General features: G+C 36.2%; 2 protein-coding genes across 3 annotated transcripts in view; one reads left to right on the top strand and one right to left on the bottom strand.

The window, feature by feature from the left end:
• The window catches only part of LOC131427750 (uncharacterized), a 97,313-nt gene that overhangs the window by 57,304 nt on the left and 13,955 nt on the right, over window positions 1–26,054 (top strand). Inside the window, exon 1 of one of the 2 annotated variants that reach the window (XM_058591211.1) lies at window positions 6,728–7,187. The exons of the other annotated variant lie outside the window; for it this stretch is intronic. Coding sequence (XP_058447194.1) covers window positions 7,179–7,187 — 9 coding nt within the window. The 5' untranslated portion in view covers window positions 6,728–7,178. Of the gene's footprint in view, window positions 1–6,727; window positions 7,188–26,054 lie in introns of those variants that run through there. 2 annotated transcript variants of the gene reach the window in all.
• LOC131427748 (RNA-binding protein 42) overlaps window positions 1–26,054 on the bottom strand; it is a 41,963-nt gene that overhangs the window by 699 nt on the left and 15,210 nt on the right. The window lies entirely within an intron of this gene.

Genomic DNA, 26,054 nt, shown 5'->3' on the forward strand with positions numbered 1-26,054 from the left:
CAATGTAGTCGTTAGTCGCTACCGATTTCACCAAATCTAGTAATGTAATTGAACTCGTGTAAAATGAATGACAATCTTAATCTGTTGATCAATACCAATTTAGGTAGAGACTGCTTGCGAATTTTTTTTTCTAAACACATCGAAGCACATTTCGAGGCGTGAATACGTATTCTAAGAAGCAGCAAGTCAGTTCCTTTCCAACTATGTTTCAATGCTTTTGGAGTAGGGAAAAGCCCAATGGTTGTAGTTTCTGCCAAACTTGTTCAACAGTAGGCACAAAACCTCTTCATCTTAGGCATCAACACATTAAAATCATCAAAATGATACAATTAATCCTTAAGTTTCATGATATTTCTACAGTAACTAAAACTAATTTGACTGTAACCTAGTGATAACATTACGTTATAGCTAAGAGGAATCCTAATCTGTCGGACCGTGATTTGGCCAGAAAATTCGGTGCTGCCCATAGTACTTCGACTTCGGGTAAATCCCAGATCAAAAATTTTACTTGGCAACGGCTGGGGGGGATGTTCCAGACAAATTAAAATTTGTTTTTGCCGACAAATTTGCCAGAAAATTTATGATTTGGCAGGGCATTTGCAGCTTCCTTATATCCTTATATTACATTTTGGTGGGGAAAGGGTTCCAATCAGCTTTTTACAGCCCTGTCCAAAATGTATTGCCCTCCCCGTTAATTTGTATCAGGCCGAATTAGCGCATGCGCGCCATATAAACGCCTCTTTCAATATGAGGAAATTACATTGTTACCCAGCAGTTTCTATTATTTCTTCATGTTGGTTTTCTTACCTTTGTTCATAGTTTGTATTCTGTTTTACCTTAATTCCAGTGTTCTATTCAGCTGTGATTCGTGTCTTTTGTTGTCATTTTTCACTCCGTACTTTTGCTGGCATGTCATGTTGCTTCCAATATTCCTTTCTAATTCTTTCAGCATTTTCGTATTTCTTGTTCCTCATCCAGTCATCCGTTTCCAAAAAAAAAAAAAAAAAAAAAAAATAGTGTTTCATTGATCTTTGTAGGGCAGCTCATCATGGTTTGACGGATAAGAACTGAGGACATGCGTTTTTATTTAAATGATAATAACACTTGGGTTTAATAGTATTGCTACAGCATGCTCACATTTCGTTATCTTCGTTTGATTCTTTACAGTATATTACCATCCGCTCAGGCACTTTTGAACATCTGGTACACTGACTCGCAATCAAAATGTGTCACAACCAATTTGATACAACACACCCGAGGGAACGGTATAATGTATGTTGTACACACAAAAACACTTACATACACACAGGCACATACGCATACACACATGCATACATACCTACATGTATTCCACAAGCAAGCATCACAACATTGAGTTACTATTTCTATTCTAATAGATTCTAACTAAAATTTGTGTGCCAATAGTCATCTCATTAGTAGAGTCACCATGTTATTTTACCGATTACTCGACTTTCAATAAATTTATTGAGATAAAATCGAATACAAAATCTTTGCCTCGTCTGTAAGAAGCAATGGAACATAAAAGTAGTTCAGAAATGATTCAATACTGCTGTTTTAACGAACAAAAAAAAAAGCTCCAGATTTCATGTTATTCTTGAAATTAATCTATCAAACAGAGATAACAGATCTCACTCTAACTAATGGTTTTCGTACATGAAATGACTAATGGATTTGAGATAAATGGGGGTACCGTTACCCAATTTCTATCTCTTCTATTGGTCGATCGTTAGTCCTAAGCTGAAACGGTGGCCTTTATTACCGTTCTTGCATGCACTCACTCTTACATTTCATTCACACATCATCTCACCCATCAGGTCCCAAACGATACATCCTCACAATATAAACTGGATGAACATCGTTTGACAGCTATCAGTGGTTTGCTCATTGGTTCGGTCATTATTATTTTATTATATTCTACAATATTCTATTTCATTCCACAGTATTCCATGGTACACAAACCACCAATAAACGTCAAAGATGGATTCGATTTACCGTTCATTTATTGTCATCGTGTGAAACCCAATTGGGATACGTTTACTCTACTTAATTTTCACTTCACACTGGTAATAAGGGCCGGTAGTATGAAAATAAACCATAAAAAAGAGCTCAGTTAAGCCCTACCGGCCTCTCCAACCCCGGATGTTGGAGCGTAATGCAATCAACATCTTATTCAAGTCGTTCCATATATTATTCATTTAATTCAATTATGAAACTAAAAACTGTAACGCATATCTTTATCAAATTGTAACGCTAATTGATTGTATGTGATGATGTTTGCAATACCGTCAAGCCCACCAACCAAAGGGAGGGGATTTGGCAGGGCATTTGCAGCTGTGGCAAAAAAACGAAAGTTTTCATTACAAATAAGACAATGACATCGGAACTATTCCAAAAAGAGTGTCTCCAAAAACGAATTTTGCCGTTCATTCGTTCCCACGACCATCCCGTAATGTTTTGGCCAGATTTGGCAAGCTGTAATTACAGCAAAGTCGTTCAAGAATGGTATGCAGAGAAAGGGGTCCAGTTTGTTCCGAAAAACCTTAACCCACCCAACTGCCCCCAGTTCCGCCCTATTAAGAAATACTGGGCAATCATGAAGATGAGACTCAAGGTAAAGGAAAAGGTTGTCAAAAACATCAATCAGATGACGACCTGGTGCAACAAGATAGCTAAAACGATGGACGAAGAAGGTGTGCGCCGCCTAATGAGCCGTGTTACAGGAAAAATTCGAGAATTCCTTCGAAACCGTGACGAATAATTTTATCCGTATTTTTTTCTTAAAAGTACGAAGAAAACGCCACATTTGTATAAAAAAGATCCTGAATTCAATAACAAATAACTGAAATACAAGCAATTGTCTTTGTTCCAATTCTATCTGAAGCAAGCTCTAAATAGCCCGAACAGATTGGTGAACCATAATATTAGCGACCGTTGGAAAAATATTTTAGCAGATGAAGCTACTTTTTGGGTGTGAGTTCGAGTTAAACGTACCTAATTGAGAAACAGCGCCAATTTCGGTCAGCTCCTGTCAAACATCCGGCAAGTATGAATATTTGGGGACCGGGAATTTGGTGGCAAGCAGAATTTGATGGCAACGAAAACGCTCGGAACTTACAAACGAAAGTTATCTCGTGGTATTCGGAACATTTAGTGTGGTCTTTCGACACGCTACGCTGAAATTCTCGTCGGAAGCACACCTTGAAGATGCCAGAGTTTCGAGATCGAATGTTTATGTTTTGAGTTATACGAAGTTTTATGTGAAAATTTTCAGTTGTTTGACAATATCTGTCACAATTGACCTTGAAACAGAATATGTTTTTAGACTCCGCACAGCAATAGTGTATTGAGAAATATTTCGATTCAGTTCGCTTTCACATCTCATCCAAGTTAGTCGATAAAACAAAACCGCTTACGTTCGGGACGGAAGAAACCATGTACAGTATTGTGTAGTGAACAATAGAACGATCTCGAAATGAATGAACCAAACGAACAAAAGCTACCGCCGCAACGAAAGAATACAATCATTGTTGACTTCAGGCAGTGCAAAATTGAACTTGAAGGTTTGCTTAAGTAGCAAATGCATCTTGACATTAAACGTGTACATTTACTTCAATTCAATTAGACAAATAATGTTGTTTACTTCCAGTTTTATGAAGAGTTGGATGCAATTCAATTCGCAAATATATGGAAGATAGTGCTATAGAAGTGCGTGTGCATGATTTTCCCTCGCGTCATCGATCCTTATATTCGCAAAACTATGTCCCAATACGGAGAGATTCCCTCTATCGAAAAAGAAAAGTGGAAGAACTTTTTCCACGGTATTCTGAATGGCGTACGTTTGTTACGCATGCGCTTAAAGAGAGCTATACCTTCTTATGTGATTTTCGGTCAGAATACAAGAATCCCGTGCAAATCACTTGTTACCTATGACAATCAGATGACCACATGTCAATATTGCCAAAAAGCTGTTCACCACGGTAAGTCATGTGATAAACTGGACAAGTAGACAACTACACCAAAGGACAACGGTGCTTCCTTCACACCAACCCCAAGCAACCCCAGCTCACCTGTGACAGCCACCAACAACAATGAAGTGTCCTCCTTATCGAAACCATCAGTATCCCATATAGAACAAAGTACTCCAGCTACAGCTAATAACCTACCCAACTGTGAAAAAATAACGATTGTTCCGCCAATAACAGTGGTGCTGAACCAATGGACGGAAGTGTGAATAGCGAACCAATGCTCCTCCTTCATTTGCTAGATAACAACGAAAGCGATAAAAAATTATAACAAGATCCAAATTCCAAAAAATTATAACAATTTTTTTCTGCTGTAAAACGGCCGCGTTAAACTTAATTGTAAAGGAACCGAATAAAAAAAAACTTTATGAAAAAAGACATTTCGATTCGTCGGTTACATCACCTATAAGATTACATCTCCCCAACCGGAAATGTTCATCATGACCCTTCCGAACTTAATCAATGACCTCATAGTAGCTTTTAAATGAGGCTGACCTGGCTCTTTAAGTCATTTTGGAGAAAATTTAGAAAAAGTACTATATCATTGAACGATCCAGAGAAAAATTCCATCTGCAAAATGAATCAATCTATCCTCAAAATTCAATACTAGTGCATCCATAGGCCGAGGAAGACGAGAATAGCTGCAATGCTATTCTTAGTAGGCTGATCTTGCAAGGGAACTGCAGTTGTGGACAAAATTGTTCATTTATCTACTAACCACCATTATAAATGAAAGTATTTTTACTCGCCATACGACCATCATTAGGTTAAAGGCGAATTTAAATAAACGATGTATAATAATTATGAACACGTTTCTTGTTGGGCTCATCAGTGCATTAGCAGTTCAATTTTACTGCTCATAGCAGTTAAATTTAAACCGCAAAGCTCACTCTATTTGAAAAACTAGTTATAGAGCCGTAGATAAGGAACCGAAAATTCTTAGTAGTTATGAATCGTCACCAGGATACAGGTCTGTCTCACAAGAAACAACTTGCTTAATCCACCTAGCAGTGAAATAATACCTTTTTTATCAATCAGCATGTGTTTTTCACGTGCATATTTTTCGTAGTGTTTGGTTTTCATGAAATTACTTTAATGACCGTCATTGTAAATTAATTGTAAATAAAATTTTGAACTGCAAGACGAATCGAAGATAGTAATTGTAACAAACCTTAAAATTATTACTTCCAATGCAAACGTGTGACAATCGATTAAGCATTCCATGAGATGTAGAAGTGAGTTCCTCTGTGAAGTTTTTGTCCTTATTTAAAGTAGGTACGCCCATGAATTAGTATGACGAATAAATTAAAATAGTTTTGAGCCCCACTTTGAAGGTTTTTGGCATCTTCTATGACGGTTAGTTTATTTCAATTTGAATTTTCGTTTATTAAATTCATTCCGGCCTTCTTTAAGCTTCTCTAATTTCGATACTTTCGGAAACGGAATTCGAAAATCGGTGCAGTCGAAATCAGTTAAAGTCGCCTAATTATTTGTTAACCATTGCATTAGATTCGAGATTTTTGAAAATCAGTGTAGCCATCTTAGAGAAATCGTAGTGCGTTCCACATTCAATTTTTAGGTACCTTCCGGGATCGAAAAACGAATATCGGTAAAACTGAAATATGTTTATTTAGTCGTCGACTCTCAAAATCTGTGAACCAGATAAACTCGATAAGTTTATGTGAAATTTTTACACTAATTACCTTGTGTCTCCTGAACCGGAAGTTGGATCTGATTAAAAAAACAAACAGTTTTTTATGGGACCTTAAGATCTTTTATTTGAATGTTTGATGAACGAAATCGGCTCAGACATACACACACACACGGACATTTGCTCAGTTCGTTGAACTGAATCGATTAGTATTTGATACTCGGCCCTCCGGATCTCGGAAAATTTTTCTAAAGTTTGAGCGAATTTTATACATATTTTTTATTTTAAAAAACATAAAAAAGTATTCATGACTGATATTACTGTAAAAAATATGCACTTCATGCACCATTTTGATAAAATGCAGCCCCATAATAGATCAAAAATTCAAATTGGAGCGTTGAGGAAATGTTTTGGATGAAAATAGTTAAAAATTTTCCGATCATTTTGCAAAAAAAAACATAATTTTCTTCGACTGTAAAAGCCAAAAAAAACTATCAAATTGGAGAAAAACTTTAGGGATCATTATTCGAGTTTTGATTTCAATTATATAGTTCTAGGTGCAGTTATGAAAACAATTAACCCGAGCTCAGAATCAGCATAAAAGCATGATGCATTCAATATTAAATTCGTCTAGCCATCGCTACAACCTAACGCATTTTTTCACTCGGTCCAAAGTTTAACGTCACTACTGAATGCTGTTATCAACAGGACAATTACAGGGTGCAATGTTCAGCGATAATTAAAAGGATTCAAAAAAAAACCGTCAACACAAAATGAAAATAAAAATCAAACTATTTAATATGTACCAGTAATCTAATTGAAACAGCATAGAAAAAAATGCGAATACAAACAAAAAACATTGGCCTTCGTCGGGCAGCGCTTTAAATACTTCACACAGGATTCTGCTGTCTAGTGCGGAAAGCCAGTATCACTTGCAGGCTTTTCCGCTTTCAGTTACACATTAGCCGAGCGGCAATTTCAGCTCGAAGTTCATCTCGCCGCATGTTTGTTGATAAAAAGCGCGCTCGTTTAAAGGCGGCCAACATTTGACTCACGAATCTTGAACGGGACGGTTGTGTGACTAGAAGAAGAGCTTCCTATTGCTTGCGCGATTGTACACCCACTTGTAGAGTAGCCGTACTTCCCGGTAGTAAAACTTATACATATCCTGACTCGGACACCATCCGGCTAATCCAATGTGTAACTCTCGATCCAGTGAAACCACAAACGACTACGTCAAACGCAGTCCAGTTCGGTGGAGGATGTGTGCATAAAGTGAGCAAGAAGACAGTCGAAACTAAGTTTTTATTTAACGATAAAAAACAAACCTTAGTTCGAAGTCGCTGACAGTTTTAAGTAGCACGAAGAAAAAACAAATAAGGCTGTGAATAATTGCATAGAAGTTTATTTATTTATTCTAATTTATACAACATAACTAACTAGAGCATCTACCTGATTTGGATACAAAATTGCAGCAAATAACTATGGATAAGGTAATTGAAAAGGCAGCAAAGATCGTAGTTTTTAGGCGCATAAACGATTGACATGAAACACTTGGATTGGAATATGCTAAAATTTTGAATAAATCGTTTAACAGGATTGAACCAACCACTGACATTTTACTAATAATGTTCGATTCCGATATCAAGTACAGTGCAAATTTGTGACAATCGGTGTTTTTGAATATTTTACCTTATACTGAATGCGACATACATATTCAATACCCTTCATGACAACAGTGTGACATAGTTCGAATACTGGAATAATTTTCGAGTGCCTTGATTATTGATTTTCGTTCAATAACACTCATCTTGGGTGATTAAACGTGAATATATTATTTAATTTACATTGCTGGCATCAAAACATAAGCTCCGTTTGACCTTCCACACCAGGAACAAACTAATTTTTCAACAAATCCGCTCACGCTCCGCGAGGCGATCATTTTCGAAAGTGACTTTAAACAAAGAACAAATTTGGCAACAAATGTAGTTGGATCGGAGCTACAAACAATTTTTTTCTGAAATATTCCAAGAAATGTTTGCTTCTTTTCGTCAATGCTCACACAGCCTCTGAATTTGTTGGTTATTGGCCAGGACCGTTCTGCATTCCAGGAATAAAAACAAGCTTCACAAAGAAGCCTTGTTTGCTGTACAATCAAAATACAATGTCAATGTTCTAGTTACAGTAGAATCAACAAACAAGGCCAAATTCATTTGTGTTATTTTTAATATAGAATTGCAAGTTTTGCGGTCACTCATCTTTTGGAGTAAAAATACTCGTCCAATATTTTGATACTCGAATTCAGTTTTTATTTCACGTTCAATCGCAGCAATGTTTTTTTTTCTCCCTGTGTTGCGTTGTGATGATGGTCTTGACGGATTTCACACTGATATCTTCAAATTTGCTGCTGATTGACTAATATGAGTGTGTTATGGGGAATGGTATTGGGAATTGATACCAACTCAAACTGCACATCTAGCCTCCATTGCCGGCCGCCCTCATTTTTATAGTTTACAGAGAAGGATAAAGAATGAGGAGAAAAGGAAATGTTTATGCAACTTTCTGGATTCAGATAGGAATCTGTTTCGCGGAGTTGGAGATTTGGGTTGGTATGAGGTCTAGGATATGCTCTAAGCTACCGGTAAGACCATGGGAAAAGATGGATCCAATAATTAGAAGTTGGTTTTCATCATGAATGATCATGAAAAATGAAATAAAAAATGATTTAGAACAATCTAACAGACTACACTTTTTTCTGGCCCAGATCACAAAATTACGATACTGCGATTATTTCACCAGAAACGTTTCATGTTGAAAATTTTAAATGGCAATTGAACATAATTTATGTCAATTACGTAGTTGCCGTTTCATGTAAGTGAAAGTACCTCTGCAAAAGAACATAAGCATTAATCGCAAAACAACTTTTCCATATACTGAATAGATATGCTCCTACAGTATAAATGTTTTTATTTCATCTGCAAGTAATGTATTTTCGGACAGTTCATATCAATTTCATGGATTTGAAAACGCTCAACGCTTGAAAATTGCTGCTAAAGTAAAGTGACAGCTACTGTATTTTTTTTAAAGTGTATCTCTAGTATTCCGCTTGTCAGCAACATTTTTGAAAACGGAATTAAAAACGCGCTTCCCGCGAGCCATTATGCAAGTTGAGAAAAAAATTTCTTAATGCCCTGTGAACATTTTGCTGGTTAATTCCATCTAAAAAATTATAATCTATTGTTGTATCATTTTTGAGTTTAATCTTACAGCTATAAGCAGCTTTTCTTAGAAGCAATTCCATACGGAATCCAAAGTCTATCTTTTGCTGTATTTTTTATTTGGCTCAAATTTTGCATATATATTCTTTATAATCAAAAGAAACAATTTGCATCATCAGTTTGCTATTTTAACTCTAGCCTTACTTTTGAGAAGGGATCATGAAAGAATCTCTTGGAAATTTTCCATAATACCTTATGATCAAAAAAGAACCGGAACTTTATTTAAAAAAACGCAAAATTTCAATTTTTAATAAATTTCTTTATTATCGCCTTCAAAGTACTCTCCTCCTGCGGCAATACATGCATGCCAACACTTGATCCAATTTTCCATATAAGTTTTATAGGCCGCCGAAGGTATGGCCTTTAGATCACGTCTGCGGTTTTATGGTTTCTATGGTCTCAAAACGCGTTCCCCGCAATGGCAATTTGAGTCTGGGGAAGAGGAAAATGTCACACTGGGCCATATCTGGAGAGTACGGTGCTTGGTTGATGATATTGGTTGAGTTTTTTGCCAAAAACTGCGACACAACCAACGCTGTGTGAGCCGGTGCATTATCGTGAAATTCAGCTTTTTTGGCACCAGACGAGAAGCGACGCGTTTCAAACCCAAAACATCAGTTAAAATGTGTTCGGCTGATCCATAAGAGATGCCCAACAACACAGCATTTTCTCTAATCGGTACAGAAGGATTTTGCATCACGATTTGCTTCGCCGATTCAATGTTTTCTTCAGTAACAGATGTTGTTGGTCGGCCAGGGATCTCATCATGATCCAAGCTTGTACGACCACCTTTGAAGCGTTTATACCACTCGTATGCCTGTGTTTTTCCTAGACACGATTCACCAAAGACCTTTTCTACAATAACACGGAACACTTAAATCCATTTGCAACACAAAATTTGATGCACGCACGTTGTTCTAAATTTTCATCCAATATAAAAATCGCCACACGAAAATTATTCAACTTCTTTGTATAGACGCCAAACAAAAACTAATCGTACGATATGCGTATTTGACAGAATGTGTATAAAAGTGTTGCCAACGTTGAGAGAATAAAAGTTTACCGATTGGACAAGCGCGGGAATTTTAAAATGAAAATTCCGGTTCTTTTTTTATCATAAGGTATATATTTCAGAAACGGTGAGTCCAATCGGTTTGGTATCTGCTGCATTGTTTTAGGTAATTATAAGGACTATGTAAAAAAATTCAGTGCTGTTGAAAATATTTATCTTTGTTTTATTTTTAAAAATACCAATAAAAATTCAAATGTCTCGAAAAATATAGGGGACGGTGTTCGGTTGCCGGCACCCTACCGTAACTTTTAACAGAAAGCAAATAGCGTCATTCCAACAAATGTCATGTGTGTGTATAAAAGCAGCACGTTTTTTTTTGTGCCGAATACCAAATCAAAAAGACACCTGTACTTTTTGCTGCATTCGAAACAAATTTTAAATGCGTGAAAATCAAAACAAAAGTTTTATCTGACTTTTTTTATAACATAGCATCATAAATTGAAGAGCATCAATCGGAAAGGTGAGTGGATTGAATATGTATGAGGTGAAAGCGTCTATTTCATGATTTAATACCGGATGCTATCAAAATTTTCGCAACCAAAGATTTGTTTTGTAATTTTTTAAATGTCTACCGATTTCGGTTACCACAGCCCATTTTTTCGACTAATCCAAATCATCTACCAAGAGAGCCAAGGTGAAGTCACCATCAGACAATGAAGACTTATGTCCAAAACGCTTCCAAAAAGAAAAAAAAAGTTTTTTCTTTAGAATAACTGCAGTCTTCACTTATATTTTTCCATTTTTAGTTAAATTTCGGGGGGTGCCGGTAACCGAACACCTTTTTCGAAATGGGCAAAATTTATCGCTTTACTAAATTGATAATATTATTCTATTCAATCAAATGAATCAACTTAGTTCCTTTATCAGTTGTTAGCTAAGGACTTCAGCTTTCCATTGATGTATAGATGTCCGCATAATGTGCACTAAGTCAGAAGTTATGAGCTTAATATAAAAAGGGTGCCGGTAACCGAACAATCTCCCCTATTTTGGTTATTTTTTATTTTTTGCTATGATGTAACTGTAGTAAAATACTGTCCAATTTTTAGAATGATGAAATAATATATGAAAAAGTATGTTTCCGGAATTTTTTTTCTTCAAACCGCTGTATCTCGAGAATGGTGGCATATAGTAAAATTTTGTTTAACATTTTTTTTTATTCTATTGGAAATTTAACGTTATTCATAAAACTGTTGAAAAACTTGAAAAAAATTTCAAGATTTTTATAAATGTTCAATTATTTAACTTTTTCGAATATTTTTTGTCCATTGCAAAAATTTCACAGAATTTGTTTTGAACTTCAGCTACATAAAAAAATTAAAAATAGACTTTTTGCAATGACTGAGCGGAGCTTCTCCAATATATATTTCCGCTCAGTCATTACAAAAACTGAACTTAGTCATGGCGGCTTTACGTCAAACTAAAATTAATAAATCGTTAAAGACTTTTTGAGATATTTTAATTTCAAGTGTAAATTTTAAAATAAAAAATTACCAAACATTTTTCAACAATACAAAATTTATTTACCTAGCCCTTGTAATTACCTAAAACATTGCAGAAAATACTAAATCGATCGGACCCACCATTTTCTGGGATATATATTACTGACAATTTCCAAGGGATTTTTGCTTAGTCCCTTCTAGAAAGTAAGGCTAGAGTTAAAATGGCAAATTGATGATGCAGAATGTTGCCCAGAGATTCACCCGTTCATAGTTAAAATATTTTTTCTGCACGTACCATTTTAAAGCAAAAATTGTCCTGATTCAATGGAATTTTTCCGAAAAAAATCAATCCCAAATGCAACTCCTAGGCTCCCAAATGAAAATTGCATTCAATTACATTACATTGCGAGATATTCCGAAGAGACTAACAATAAAAAATATTTATTGCAATAGGCATTTCAAGTTCAAATAACTGAATAATTTGTTAAAACAATTGAGACATTTTTTGCTCCTTGCTGTTAAAACAATTGAGACATTTTTTGCTTTGCTACAGGTAACTTTTGCTGGGAGTGTATCATTGCTTAGTTACACGAATGACACCTCATTGAAAGGTTTCATTTTCCGCAAAGGGTGTAAGTCATTGCTCAACTGTAATGTTTCATTATCCGTTAGTGGTGTGTGTTTTTGCTAAGCTACCAATAAATCAAAAATGACAGTTTAGCAAAAACAACAATCGATTAGTTGTACCAAATTTTAACCAAGTAAAAGTAAAAAAAAGTATTACATCATTAATCTTCGATCATACTTATCTCCAAAATTCAGAGGACCATTTGTTCAACTTGTACCTTCTTTTTAACGAGATACATCTTATCTTTTAGTAAAACTAATTTCATGCACTGTAAGAAGAACTCGAGAATGCTTGAAGTCAACGATGATTGATCTTAGCCGCAAAAACACCTATTCCGAAGTAGGTTAGGTCATCTCGAAATAGTCTATCTTGGTCTATGTTCCTTTCGTCACTATCTTATTCTACGTTTCTTTCGTCGTGGCTTATGAATGTTAGGAATTCGAGGGAGAACTGCCTTAACTCAACCGAGCATATCCCAAATTTCAGGGAATCCAATCAAAGATGTTATTTAACTTTTTCTATGTTTGCTTTATTCAATTTCAATTCCATATCCAATTGCACAACCCTTCCTCTTAACACTACTCATAAGGTCTTGTGTCTTATTCTTCATATCTTTCTCCGATTACACTTCCTTGGAATATTTCCGAAAAGCCTGCATCATGGTGGCCCATAACTTTTCAATTGGCCGCAGTTCCGATGCGTTCCGGGGATTGGAGTCTTTTGGTACGAAGTTGGAATCAGAATCAGTACTAATTGGCTCAATAGGCACGTTCCCCTAATTATTTGGAGATTTGTGTCAGTACTTTTCAATTGGCCGCAGTTACGATGCGTTTGGGAGATTGAAGTCCTTTGGTACGAAGTTAACCCCAGTTGTATCCCTCTAAAACATCATTCGAATAATGGTACGAGGCTAAATCCACCCAGTAAAGCATGGGACCATTATGTAACCTTAGAAGTGGAAGTTGACGGAAGTCCATAGGTTGTCACATATGGAGTGCTCTGCTTTTCAAAACTTTGTACGTGTGTAGTTCAATCGCGTATTGCACGAAAATTTTGAACTACCCGCTTGTGATTCTTCTCACTATACGAAAATCCATTTTTGCCCATTTTTCTTTCCGATCAACAGTTAAACGTTCGTTATACCGATTTAAAGTACATGAGACCGTAAATTCTGCAATTCCCAGCTACCTATCGATGGCACGATGAGAGAGATCCGGAATTTCAAGGTGCATGCGCAAAATTATTTTAGGCCGCTGATGTTCTTCTGACGCTATCTTCGCAACTATTGCAAAGCTACTATTGTCTCTTACAAAAGGTATACATTACACATTAAATTAGTTTCATCCAAAATAGTAATATGTAGTGCACTTTGAATCTGTACACCCTGTGACTGTTAGGAATGAGATTCGAGAATAAACTGACTTATCAAATTTCTGCACTTTACGAGCTGCGATAGTTAAAACTGCAAAACTGATTTAGATTATGACGAATTTTGAGAAAAGCGATTTTTGTAAGATGCTCTCGAAATCTATGATTTTTTTGCATTTTTTCAATAACTCTTGAATACCACGTCGTAACAACTATTCATCGTTTGAAGCGATCCAGTCGTGAAGCCTTCTTTTTCACATCTTTAGAAGCAGTGAGCAGAATAATAAGTTCGTGAGGCGTCAATGAAAACAAATGATAGTCGGAAAGGGCTAAACCAGGAGAAAATGGCGCGAGCGGCAAAAGTTTCCATCTGCTAAATGATGGTTTTGATCGATTTCAGTATGCGAAAGCGTTACCAGTTCTTCTTTTTTCTTACTGTGCATCATGCAGTTGATGAGGAACCCATTTTTCACCTTTCCCTTGACATGATCAGAAATGTCTTCGCGTTCTTTTTCCATAACGTTCTTTATAAGGTTCTGTACCGGATGGTTAGCAACGATTTCAGACGCTCTTGTTCTATGGAACGCATTTCAGAACAATGTGAGGAACTTGTATACTTTTGAACAACTTTAACGTTTTATTTGTGCCAATTTTGCGTCATAGACGAATCAGCAGCAACAAATATATTCTCGAACATTGTTTGATATGAATATCTGTATTCATTGCTTAATTTACGGTGTACGACATCATGAATTTACTGCAAGAGCAAATTGTCTACCCCATCTTTCGTGAGGCAACATTTGTTCTAGATGAAAACAGTAAAACTTTCCCGGATAGGTTCAGCTTTACGTTTCGTCAGTTTTTTTTCTAACCTGTTCTACCGTTGGGTACTGATAAAGGTTAAAGTATCGCACATTTTTCATGCCCGTGGTTTCCGCTGGCTGTCTGTAAAGGACTTTTTTGTCGCTTTTGGCTCGTCGAATGTCGTACTTTGAGGTGTTGAGTTGTTGAGCCTTATCTCGTTGTTCAATTTTGGATACCTCGCAGCTGATTAGCAAAAGACCACTTTCAATCTAACGTTTTTCAGTTTTGCTAACTTCCTTTATGACATCCATGGAGCAGTGCCGCACCTGTGCACAACTCGATTATTCTACCGAAAAAACTAGTTCTACTGAGCCGTTCATTCGTTCTTCATAAATTGTGTATTTTAAAAAGTTCTTACAGTGACTTTTCTGCATGTATTTAAAATAGTTATCGTTTACTGAAAATTTCGGTTCGATGGGAAAATTATAAACGTCATGATGACACTGCGAACCTAACACAATAGCGTCACTGCCAGGGCATGGTCCCCTCCAAATAACTAAGATAACGTGCCACTTGAGCCAATTAGTTCTGATTCCAGATTTCCGATCAGTTTTATTTCTAAATAGCCCAACTAGTTTATCTTCTATGAAAAAACCTTCTACAATTGATCTGGTTCTAACAGATCAATGTCACATTTGTAGTGAACAGACTTTGATTCGGATCATCTACCAATAACCTTCAGGATTTCAAATTAAGCAATGATTAATTCAATTAGTTATATATTCTACCACCTTAGAACTAATCGGTTAGGATACAGATCTCATATCAAAAGCAATGTGAACCATGAAATTGTTTTGGAAAACTCGGCTGATATCGATATAGCTATAGATTATTTAAAACACATGATTAAGGCTGAGATTCCATCAGTTCTAAAAGCTCAAACTAAATTTAATTCTTGTATCATTGACAATATTTAACTGCTCCTTCGTCTACATAAATATCAAAACTTTTGTGATCCTACTATGCCACCCATAGTTGAGGACCATTATGATTAGATTGACCATTGGTGTGAAGGAAGCACCGTTGTCCTTTGGTGTAGTTGTCTTCTTGTCACGTTTATCACGTGGCTTACGGTAGTGAACAGCTTTTTGGCAATATTGACATGTGGCCATCTGATTATCATAGGTAACAAGTGATTTGCACGGAATTCTTGCATCGTGACCGAAAGTCACATAAGAAGGTATAGCCCTCTTCAAGCGCATGCGTAACAAACATACGCCATTTAGAATAGCGGGGAAAAAGTTCGCCCACTTTTATTTTTCAATAGAGATAATCTCTCCGTATTGAGACATAGTTTTGCAAATATATGGATCAATGACGCTTGAGGGAAGATCATCCACACGCACTTCTATAGCACTATCTTCCATATATACTGGAATATTGTACTTAATGTTTTCGTGCTCCACATAGTGCACATTATTATTGTCTTAAGCGAATTGAATTGCATCCAACTCTTCATACAACTGGATATAAACAACATTATTCGTCTTATTGTATTGAAGTACATGCACACGTTTAATGTCAAGATGCATTTGCTCCTTAAGCAAACCTTCAAGTTCTCGTATCTGGTTTTGCACTAAAATTCCCGGTGAAAACAAATTCCCGACTTTTTCCTGGTTTTCTCGATTTTCCCGGTCACTTGTCACCCTGTTTGTTGATAATTAAGAGAAAGAATAGTGATTGAAGGTATGAAATTTTCACTAATGTAAGTTGCGTTACGCATAAAAAATTGTTCACAATGGCAATACTATTAATCATGGTATATTTCATAGAATGGAAACTCGCCCAGTTCCAGAATTATTGCTCGATTTATGGTTAGAATTGCTTAGGCAATCTCAATTTGTTTACCTATTAAATTGACTTCACTTAATGATGCTGCATCCACTAGGCAGCATAATTGAACCAAGAAACAAGATCTGAATTGTTTTGCAACTTTTCTCAAAATACCAGCACCAATGAAGGACAAAATGATTATCATTGGTAATCGGATAGCATTGATGAAGTAACAAAGAAACCGGCAAACGACATAATACCGACGCTCTTTTATGCTAATAATCTTGTCATCGAGCAACGTGCTCCATCTGGTGGTGAACTTTACCTTGCTGGCAAATTGCGTTTTGCGTCTCACTTCATGTTCTAAGATGGCAAGAACATGTGCGTGAGTCTGGTACAAATGGCGAGTAACCCGTCGAACTAACATCTTACCACAATCTCGGCTGATGGCATCAAAGTTGTCTCTGTAAATTGAATATCCGGTTGCATACGTCCTGTTGTTCACTTGTGCCACGCGTTGACATTGAACAGGATGAAAACAGTGTCTCCAATAATGTTCTGCTGTCATCAGTCTCTACCAATTTGTCAAGAGAAAATGGTTCGTCTAGAATTACAACAAAAAGCTTTCTTCTAAGGATGAACTTACAATTAGATTAGAGGAACAATTTAAATTGCAAAATAACTCAGTAGAACAATTATCTCATTTCGTCGAACAATCACAAAATTGAGAAATAACTTAATTGTAATTATATTCATTTACGGCACATGCTTCATGAACCTGTTACTTTCTCCTTTGCTTCTATAATTTGACGAAACAAATTGGTTCATCAATCGATTTTCATCAATCCTAAATTCGAAACATTAAATATTATCACGTAGCCAACGTCACAAAAAATTTGCAATTTGGAATGGGTTTGCTATGATGACGAAAACTAAATTTCACTCTGGCTTATTCCGACTTTGAAGGATGTTTTGCATCAACCGATTGGTACCGAGAAGCTGTCAAGTTTGACTGTTAATTGAATGGAGGTACAACATCAGTATGCGGACAGAAGCCTACCCGCCTACTTTCGGTTCACTCATTGCATTCTGTATTAGGCGTAATGAAAACATCAAACGCCTGTTCAGACACCGATTGCTTTCGGCAGTGGGTGGCCACAATTGGTAGATCGATGTGCGATATGGGATATGTGGTTATCTGTTTCTTTCTCGATTCATCAGTGTCACTCTGGGTGGAAGCTGGATGCAAGATATTAACGACAAATAGGCCCATCTGCCTAATGGCAGTTATTGCGCCAAAATATGCTGTTTTATTGCTGATTGAACGAAATGTGGGATCCATCTAATTACTATGCGTATCAGTTTCCAAATATAACACAACTTTGGCAATTTGGCTTCCGTGGGCGGTTCAGCGTCAATCCAGGTGGCAATTATTGCTTATAGTTTTTATATTGTCCTCTTTGTATTTAGCGAGCGACAATTGTATTGAATAAATAAGAAAGACATGTGATTCAGGTGATCGTCTTTAGAAATCACACACGAAAGAGGCCATTTGATGATGTGCCATCGAAGGGGATAGACAAAAAAATCGGGCGGAGCAATATCTGGGGAATATAGTGGGTGAGATACAACTTTCCATTCGAGCGTTATCGAGCAAGATTTATCAGCTGATGATGCCTTTCTCATTTCTTTAAATAACTATTTATGAAATAGTTCCGCAGGAAGGTTCGCTCGGTCCTAAACTAACATAACCTATAAATCAAAACATTCTTCACACTTAAAAAAATCCCTGTGATTTTACATCTTATTAGATGCACATAAATGGAGCGTCGCAGTTCACGCAAATTTACGTCGAAGAACATTTAATATTGTGTCTAAGACTCCATGACATAAAATTCATTGAAATAAAAAAAAAGAATACTGATAGCAACCGCCGCGACTTGAACCGAGAGTCATTTGATCGTAAGTACGTCTGTTAATCGACTGAGCCACAGAAGCATGCATCTGCTTGGCAGGTAAAAGGTGCATTTAAATTTATACAGTCGAACCTGCCAGCAGAACGCAAGTTACAGTCGAAACCAGTAAAATTCAAGCACATCTAACATTAAGTCATTACAAATGAGATTTTCCGTCATTTGACAAATTAGGTCTTTATGAATTACATCGTATGAGGGATTAAGTCACCTGTAAAATTCAAAATTTTTTAGAGTGTTGAGCGAAATTTAGAGAATGTTTTCCCTTTTTTCTATAATGACTCTAAACGACGACTTGAAAATCACTTTGTAATTCCAAAACCGGGAGTTAGATCCAGACAAATTTCTGCAATACCGCATGGGGCCGTAAGACTTTTCATCTAAATCTAAGTTTTTTTGGAATCGATTCAGCAGTTTCGGTGGAAAATGAGTGAGCTCAATTTTAGAGTTTTCTACTACAATTTCTGTTGTCTTCCTCATCCTTTCTATATGAGAAACTGATCAACAAATATTGTTTTTCCTATGCCAAATAGTCTTAAAGTTTGATTCCATGTATTTAGAAAAACGGCAGGAAATGCCACTATGCTCATTTTACTCTAATTTTTCTTTCTACAGGATTGTTTTCATGTTTCACCGTATAACATACAACTAAGGTACCTGCAGAAGACTACATATAGCTTTTTTATCGATATGCATTTTCGATTCAGTAATATTTCATGGTGATCTCTACCTCTTGGTTAAAATAATCAGATCAGTTGAAATGACGTTTACAGTTGTACTTAATTCTTCGTCTTAATCTTTATTTCGAAAGAAAACTGATTGCGGTTGACAAAAACTGATTTATGCTACGCAAAGAACCCGAAAAATAAGTGTACAGATAGTTTCATTCATTGAACGAATCCTATTATACTGTTTTACTTCAATTTTTCCTTAGGTAGAGTTATTAGTTACTTTTTGATTTACATTTCCGAAGCAGGTCGGAAGAAATTTACAAAAATTGATCTACTTTATGTAGAAAACATCAGCGATACAAATATAGACAGTTGGAATTTTTAGTCTTCTGCGGTTTACCAGATTTGATCGATATTACTTACACTCAAAAAAAATAATTTTACAGATGACCTAATCTCTCATACGATGCAATTCATAAACGACGGAAAGTTTCATTTGTAATATATTAATGTTGGATTAGCATGAATTTTACATGAATTTTCGACTGTGATTCAGCTACCATGTGCGACAGTATGAATTTATATGCACCATTTACCAGCCTAGTAGATGTGTGCTTCTGTGGCTCAGTCGATTGACAGACGTACTTTGTGATCCGATGACTATCGGTTCAAGTCGCGGCGGTCGCAAGTATTTTTTTAATTGCATCGAGTTTTATGTCTTGCATAATCCATTTATGTGCGTCTTATAAGATGTAAAATCACAGATTTTTTCGAAGTGTGGAGAAAACCAAAAAAAATAGATTACAGATAGTTTTAATGATCGCACAAATTCATTATGCCGTTTTACTCCAATTTTATCTTTTAGTGTGTTTAATTGAAATTCGACATACATTCTCGGAAACCTCACATCTCTATCCATGAATAAGTTGGGGTAAAACGGTACAACAAGATTCGGTCGACCATTAAAACTATCTTCAATTCAATTTGAAGGAGGTCAACCGTAATCCGTAACCATAATACTCATCAGTAGAACGGATTTTTCATGAAAATTCATGTAAAAACACCTGAAAATTCTGACTAACAGGATTCGATTCATTGAAGTTATCAGACTTTTTATGAGTTTTTCAATCAGTCATTAAAGGAAAGTAAAAACTAATAAAATCGGGGTAAAACGAGCATGATAGCATGAGCTTTGTGACTGGTCAAATAACCATAATTATTAAGCGATAGCACTGGCACTGAAATCAACAATAATATGAAATACACAGTGCGTCTATTCGGAATGGAAGCCCTAAATCTTACAACAACTCAAAAAAACACGAAGATCTCCTTCAAGAATCAAAGCTATGCTCATCACTTTTTTCGATAGCAAAGGCACAAAGTGTTAGTTTCAACTGATCAAACGGTCACTGGTGCATTTTATATCGAAGTTTTAAAACATTTGATGACCAGAATCCGTCGTGCTGTCGAGATCAAATCTGTGTGTTGGACCACCCGCCGTATTCATCTGATTTGGCACCGTGTGTCTTCTCCTTGTTTCCAAAGTTGAAGTTGAAAGGATGGTACTTTTGAATATGTTGAGAACATCAAAACAGCTTCAACACAAGCATTAGAGGCTATTCCACAAAATGATCTAGAGCACGCATGTGAATCACTTTTGAATCGCCGTAAGAAATGTACTGCGGAGTACTGCGAATAATAAATTACCGGACGAAAACAAAACATCAACAAAAACAACTAAAGTGGAAATAATTTCCTCGAAGTGCTGCTTTTCATTTATTAAGCATTAAGCAACGACGAAGAAATTGTTCTAATTATACCTTAGAATATGTTGGATTAGAGTAAAGAAAACTTTTTGATAAGTTTATGCAATGACTGAGTGGAAACATATATTGGAGAAGCCAAATGAATGAAAAACTTAACAGAAAAGATGATTTTTTGGAAAAAGATACGCTACGTGCATACGCGCTACCATTTTGCCACCCTGAGCCTTGTGATAGACACAGCACTACAACACGGTTAGGCATGATAGAACGTACATCGAACATGGTCTACATCCTGGAAATTTTGAAATCATATTTTCGATTCTCTTGTTCATTCGGAAAAATTCTACTCCAAGAACAGTTCATTGCATATCGAATATAATTCAGAATCAAATGATCAAATATTTCGACTATATAGTAGGAGTTCAGTAGAACTGTTTACAAGGACTTATGTTCGCCTAATGTTGAACCAACTTGCCTTACGAAGACGTAAACTAAAATATAAAAAAAACCTTCTTAATGTTTTTTACCTTTTTATTAAATAATTTCTGACACTAATATGGGCTAATTTTTGACACCGATTAATTATAGTATGATTGATTCAAAAAGTTCACAAAAACATGCTACAGCGTTTATGTCATATAATCGGCATCATTTCTTAAACCAAGCGCCTTGACATTTAGGGCATTTAGGGGAGTACATGAAAACGTATTTTGTCGGTTACGTCACTTATACCATCATATCTCCGGAACCAGAGGACACAGCGATTTGACCTTCGAACTTGATCAATAGCCCAATACTTGCTTTCAACAAGCCTAACCTTTGACTTCTCAAATGAACATATTGTACAGTCATTTAAAACATCAATTTGGAACATAATCCTCTCAGGTTTTTGAGTTGATTACAAAAAAACGCATGTAATCACTTATCTAACATATCTAACCAAAATAACCAATGATGAAGCATACCAATTTTAACAAGTTATAATTTCACCTTGGGCAAAATATTTTCATCCGTTGCATTTCAGGATTATTCATGCCTTGCCGTGGTAGTGGAATCTGACGCGTTTATTTTTCGAATTACATAAAAAGAAGACAACTGACGATGGCAAAGAGACAAATTATACTCGGATTCCTCAATTCTAATCAATTGAAAAAAGACACAAAAGGGAAAGTATGGTTTATCTATTGAGGAAAAATTGTAAGGCGAGTATTCGACAGCGCTTCCCAATAATTAAATTGCACATTCCAGAAGGATACATACGAACCTGTTTCTGAAACATACGATCAAACACACAATCGTTATCATACGCACACACAATCAATTTATCAATGAAAGTCGATCAAGTCGAATTTATCGTTTTGTACCAGACAGCATCGCCTTCACCCTAAACGCTACAAGCAACCAAGTGGCATTCAAATTCTCTTTACTGGGAATTTCCCAAGGACACGGAGCTGTGTACTTCCGAAGAAAACACTTAATAGCGAAAACATTGCCCCTCGTCTGCTGTTGGGCATGCTTGAAGTGTGTCAAATGTAGAAGTAATTGAAATTACAAAGATGGGCTGTCTTTCTCTTTCGGTAGAAGACTTTAATTGGGAAACAAATGAAAAATGAAAAGCCGCTCTAAAGCAAACGGAATACAAAAAAAAATTACAAAATAATGGCATAAACTGCTCGAGTAGAGTTGAACGTAAGCGCATGAATGTGAGTGAAATTAACAGTTGTCAGGTTTTTAATTTTGAAAACTAAAGCTACCGAAACTGTGTCGAACCTTTTGAAGATAAATGAAAAAATGAACCTTTCGTGAATAGTAGAAGAAATAAATCAACAAAATTTGAAACTCGTCATCGGGTTTCTCAGCTAATACGTAGATATGATTCAGAAAAAAAACCTGTCTAGCGTATCAAAACATGTACCTCGTGCAATTTGCGAACGACATACAGCGAATCAGAAATCTTGTGACCGAGGATGAAGAAGTATGCTCTGATTTGATAGTTTTTAATCATAATCACAAAATAAATAATGGTATCGCCGGTACCGATTGCAGGTTAAATTATAATTAATTAATTGTAATACACCCACACCTCCGTTTACGTGAATTTTTTTTACGTTACTTTCATTTACGTAACTCGTTTGTGACGACCTGACTGAACGATTAACTGAAGTGACTGAAGTAGCCAGAAAGTGTTTTAAACAATATACGACCTTTGAAGTGGAAAAAGAGTGTCGTTCTTATTTGGAATAAATAGATTATAACGAACCGTAGTTTCCGGTCCTCGCCGTGAAGGCTACGCAGTTTGTACCGTAGAACTCAAAGTAAAACAAAACAAGCGTAGCCCATTTCATCATAAATGTTCAAAACATAAAAGTGACACAAAAAATGCCTAACACTTAACTAACGGAAAATAAGTTGAAAAAAAATCATATGAGATGCAACTCGATAAAAAATGTGTCCTGTACATGTACATTGAGTACGCTCGGTAGAGTTGGACATTATTCACCTGTTGTGCGATTTTAATGTTATTGACAAAGACCGCGAAAATTGACCGAAAAAGTTCAAAGAAGACGAATCAAAACCAATATTGGGCGAACATGACAAATGATGGCGAAGGAGCTGAATATTATGAAAAAAATCAAATGGTTGGTAAATAAGTTGTACTCGAACTGAACGAAAGGCAAATGGATGAAAACGCGGAAAGCACAGTGCAAATACTTCTTTTACGCTATGAAAGAATGATCGGATTGCAACTGCTGCCGAAAAATGGATACATATTGAAATTTTGAATTAGCTGAATATGAAGTTAACGAAGTACCTCTCCTAAATAAGCTTGAAAGTAAATCAAACCCCGTGAATAATTTGTTGATCATTTATCAGCTAACTTATTACGGTGGTTTGGAAATTGCAGCTCAATTTAGCTAGGTATATTTGAAGCTAACGAAGCATTTCTCCCTAATAAGCTTAAAAACTAATTGAAATCCGGTGGATAATTTGTTGCTTATTAGTTGCTAATCGGTTAAGGAGGTTTTGAATTTGTTGCTTAATTTTTCTTTCGAGTACTTCGCTAACTTCATAAGCGTATTTCATAATTTCATAAGCGAAGTACTCAAAAAAAATTTAAATGAATTGAGCAGCAAATTCGAACTTACCGTAACTAATTAGCAACAAAATATTCATTGCGTTTCGATTTGCTTTCAAACTTATTTGGGATGAGTGCTTTGTTAACTGCATATGAACTTAGTACTCAAAAAAATAAAGAACTTGTTTCGTAAATTTCATATGAACCTAACTCAAGTACTCAAAAAAAAATTGAGCAACAGATTCAAAATTACCGTAACTAATTAGCAACTAATTATTGACCTGTGGCGCTCTCCACCATTCGATTAGATTTTTTGTAGATTGCCACATCTGTCATTGATATTCTATCAAATTTTCAGCTTGATATTTGGACATTTGAAAAAGTTACGCTGTATTTAGTACATCTGCGATTGTGCGTGTCCTCAGTTTTGCAGAATTTTCATAATTGAATGGAATTTGCAACAACGATTTAGCATTAAATTTTACGTTATAAACGGTTTCATTAGTGCGACGACATTGCAAATGTTAGAAGAGTGTTTCGGCAAAGATACCCTGAAAAAAACAGTCGTTTATCAGTGGCACGAATATTTCAGAAGTGGCCGTGAGTCTGTGAATGATGATGAGAGAAGCGTTGGGCCATCGCCATCGAAAACCGACGAAAACTTAAAATAAAATCAAAGAATGTATGACCGTAGACCGCAAATTAAATATTAGAGAGGTGACAGAGGAGTTGAACATTGTTTTTTTTTTTATTAATTCGCCGAAAAATACCAGATTTCTTGGCAAACAACTCGTGGATCTTACACCACAATAACACACCGTCACACAATGCCATGAACATTTTGCTAAAAACGAAACGAGTACCGTTCACCAACCACCGAATTCACTTGATTTGGTTCTCTGCGACTTTTTCCTATTCGGCCGACTCAAGAAACCGCTTCGTGGAACTTCGATTCAGCACCCGAGATGAGATTATGGAATAAATCGCAGATGGTTCTGATGGCCATACCGAAAACTGAATATGAAAAATGTTTCGAGGATTGCATCAAGCGCTGACATAAGTGTGTTGCAGTCGATGGGGAGTACTTTGTAGAGGACAATATCGATTTTGATGAAAAAAAAATTTTCTTTCAAATTATGATAAAAAACGATATTTTATTCAAACTAAAAATTGATCCTTTATTGTACGAGGTTAAACTTGAGCATAATGAAAACCGGATGAAATTTAAGTTGTTGCGCGACTTCACGAATTTTCGTACTTTTGATCGAACGCTCTTCATCAAGTTCCGGACAAGTGTTGTATTGGACGCTAGAGCCCAAATTTGTCTGAACTCCTGCATGTTCCCAGCTGCCTTACCAATCTTCTTGAAGACCCTCTTCACGATTGCCCAGTAACGTTCGATGGGTCGAAGCTGAGGGCAATTTGATGGATTGACATTTTTCTCAACGAAATTGAGCCAATTGAGAGTGGTTCTGGCATAGTGAGCCGACGCTAAATCAGGCCAAAACAGTGGAGGTGTACTATGCTTCTTATATAAAGGCAGCAATCTCTTCTGGAGACACTCAGATCGATAGATTTCTGCATTTATAGTTCCGGTAGTGTAAAAAATGGTTGACTTCAAACCACAGGAACATATTGCTTGCCACATCAGTACTTTTCGACCGAATTACTCCTCTTAAATCGACCTGTACGCATCGCTCACATCCTCCCTAACGACGACAGTAAAGTATTGTGGACTTGGAAGGGTTTTTGAGTCCTCCTTTACTTAAGTCTCATCGTCCATCAAAACCCATGCATCCGGACACTGCAAAAGACGCGAATACAATTTTCGGGCCCTTGTTGCTGCTCGCTTCTTCTGTTCTACACTTTATTTCGAGATTTTCTGCTTCTTGTAGGTCTTCAGGTGATTTCGCCTCTTGGTACGCTTGATCATTCCGACACTCGTTCTTGCTGTTTTGGCTAAATCACGTATTGACATTGATTTGTTCTTCATGATTGGAGATACATCATTCTGGTCCAGTTTCGAGTTGGAAGAACCGGGTTTTATGCCTCTTCCTTGTAGCTCATCCAAACAATAGTGTTCCCCAAACTTATAATTGATGGTTTTAACACTGACAAGATGAATTCCAAACCGCTTCGCCAATTTTCGCATAGTAATATCCTTCTCACTTAGCATTGTGTCCAGAACCGTAATTTTAACTTCCTTTTCAATACGCGATATTTTGAAAACGCAGAATTTCAATCAGACAAACAAGTAAACAAACGAAAACTGATAGCCAAATGCACACCATGCTGTGATCTGAACAGAAAAACCATCACAAATACATGCGTATGTGGATAGCTTATATTCGATACATTCCTTACGTCTCCGCCGTTTTTAAGGTTTCCTTTCAGAACTACTCAGTATAACTCAAAGCTACAAAATTGTGGACAGTTTGATGAATTACAATTC

This window comes from Malaya genurostris, chromosome 2 (genome assembly GCF_030247185.1).
Source record: "Malaya genurostris strain Urasoe2022 chromosome 2, Malgen_1.1, whole genome shotgun sequence".
Taxonomy (NCBI): Eukaryota; Metazoa; Arthropoda; class Insecta; order Diptera; family Culicidae; genus Malaya; species Malaya genurostris.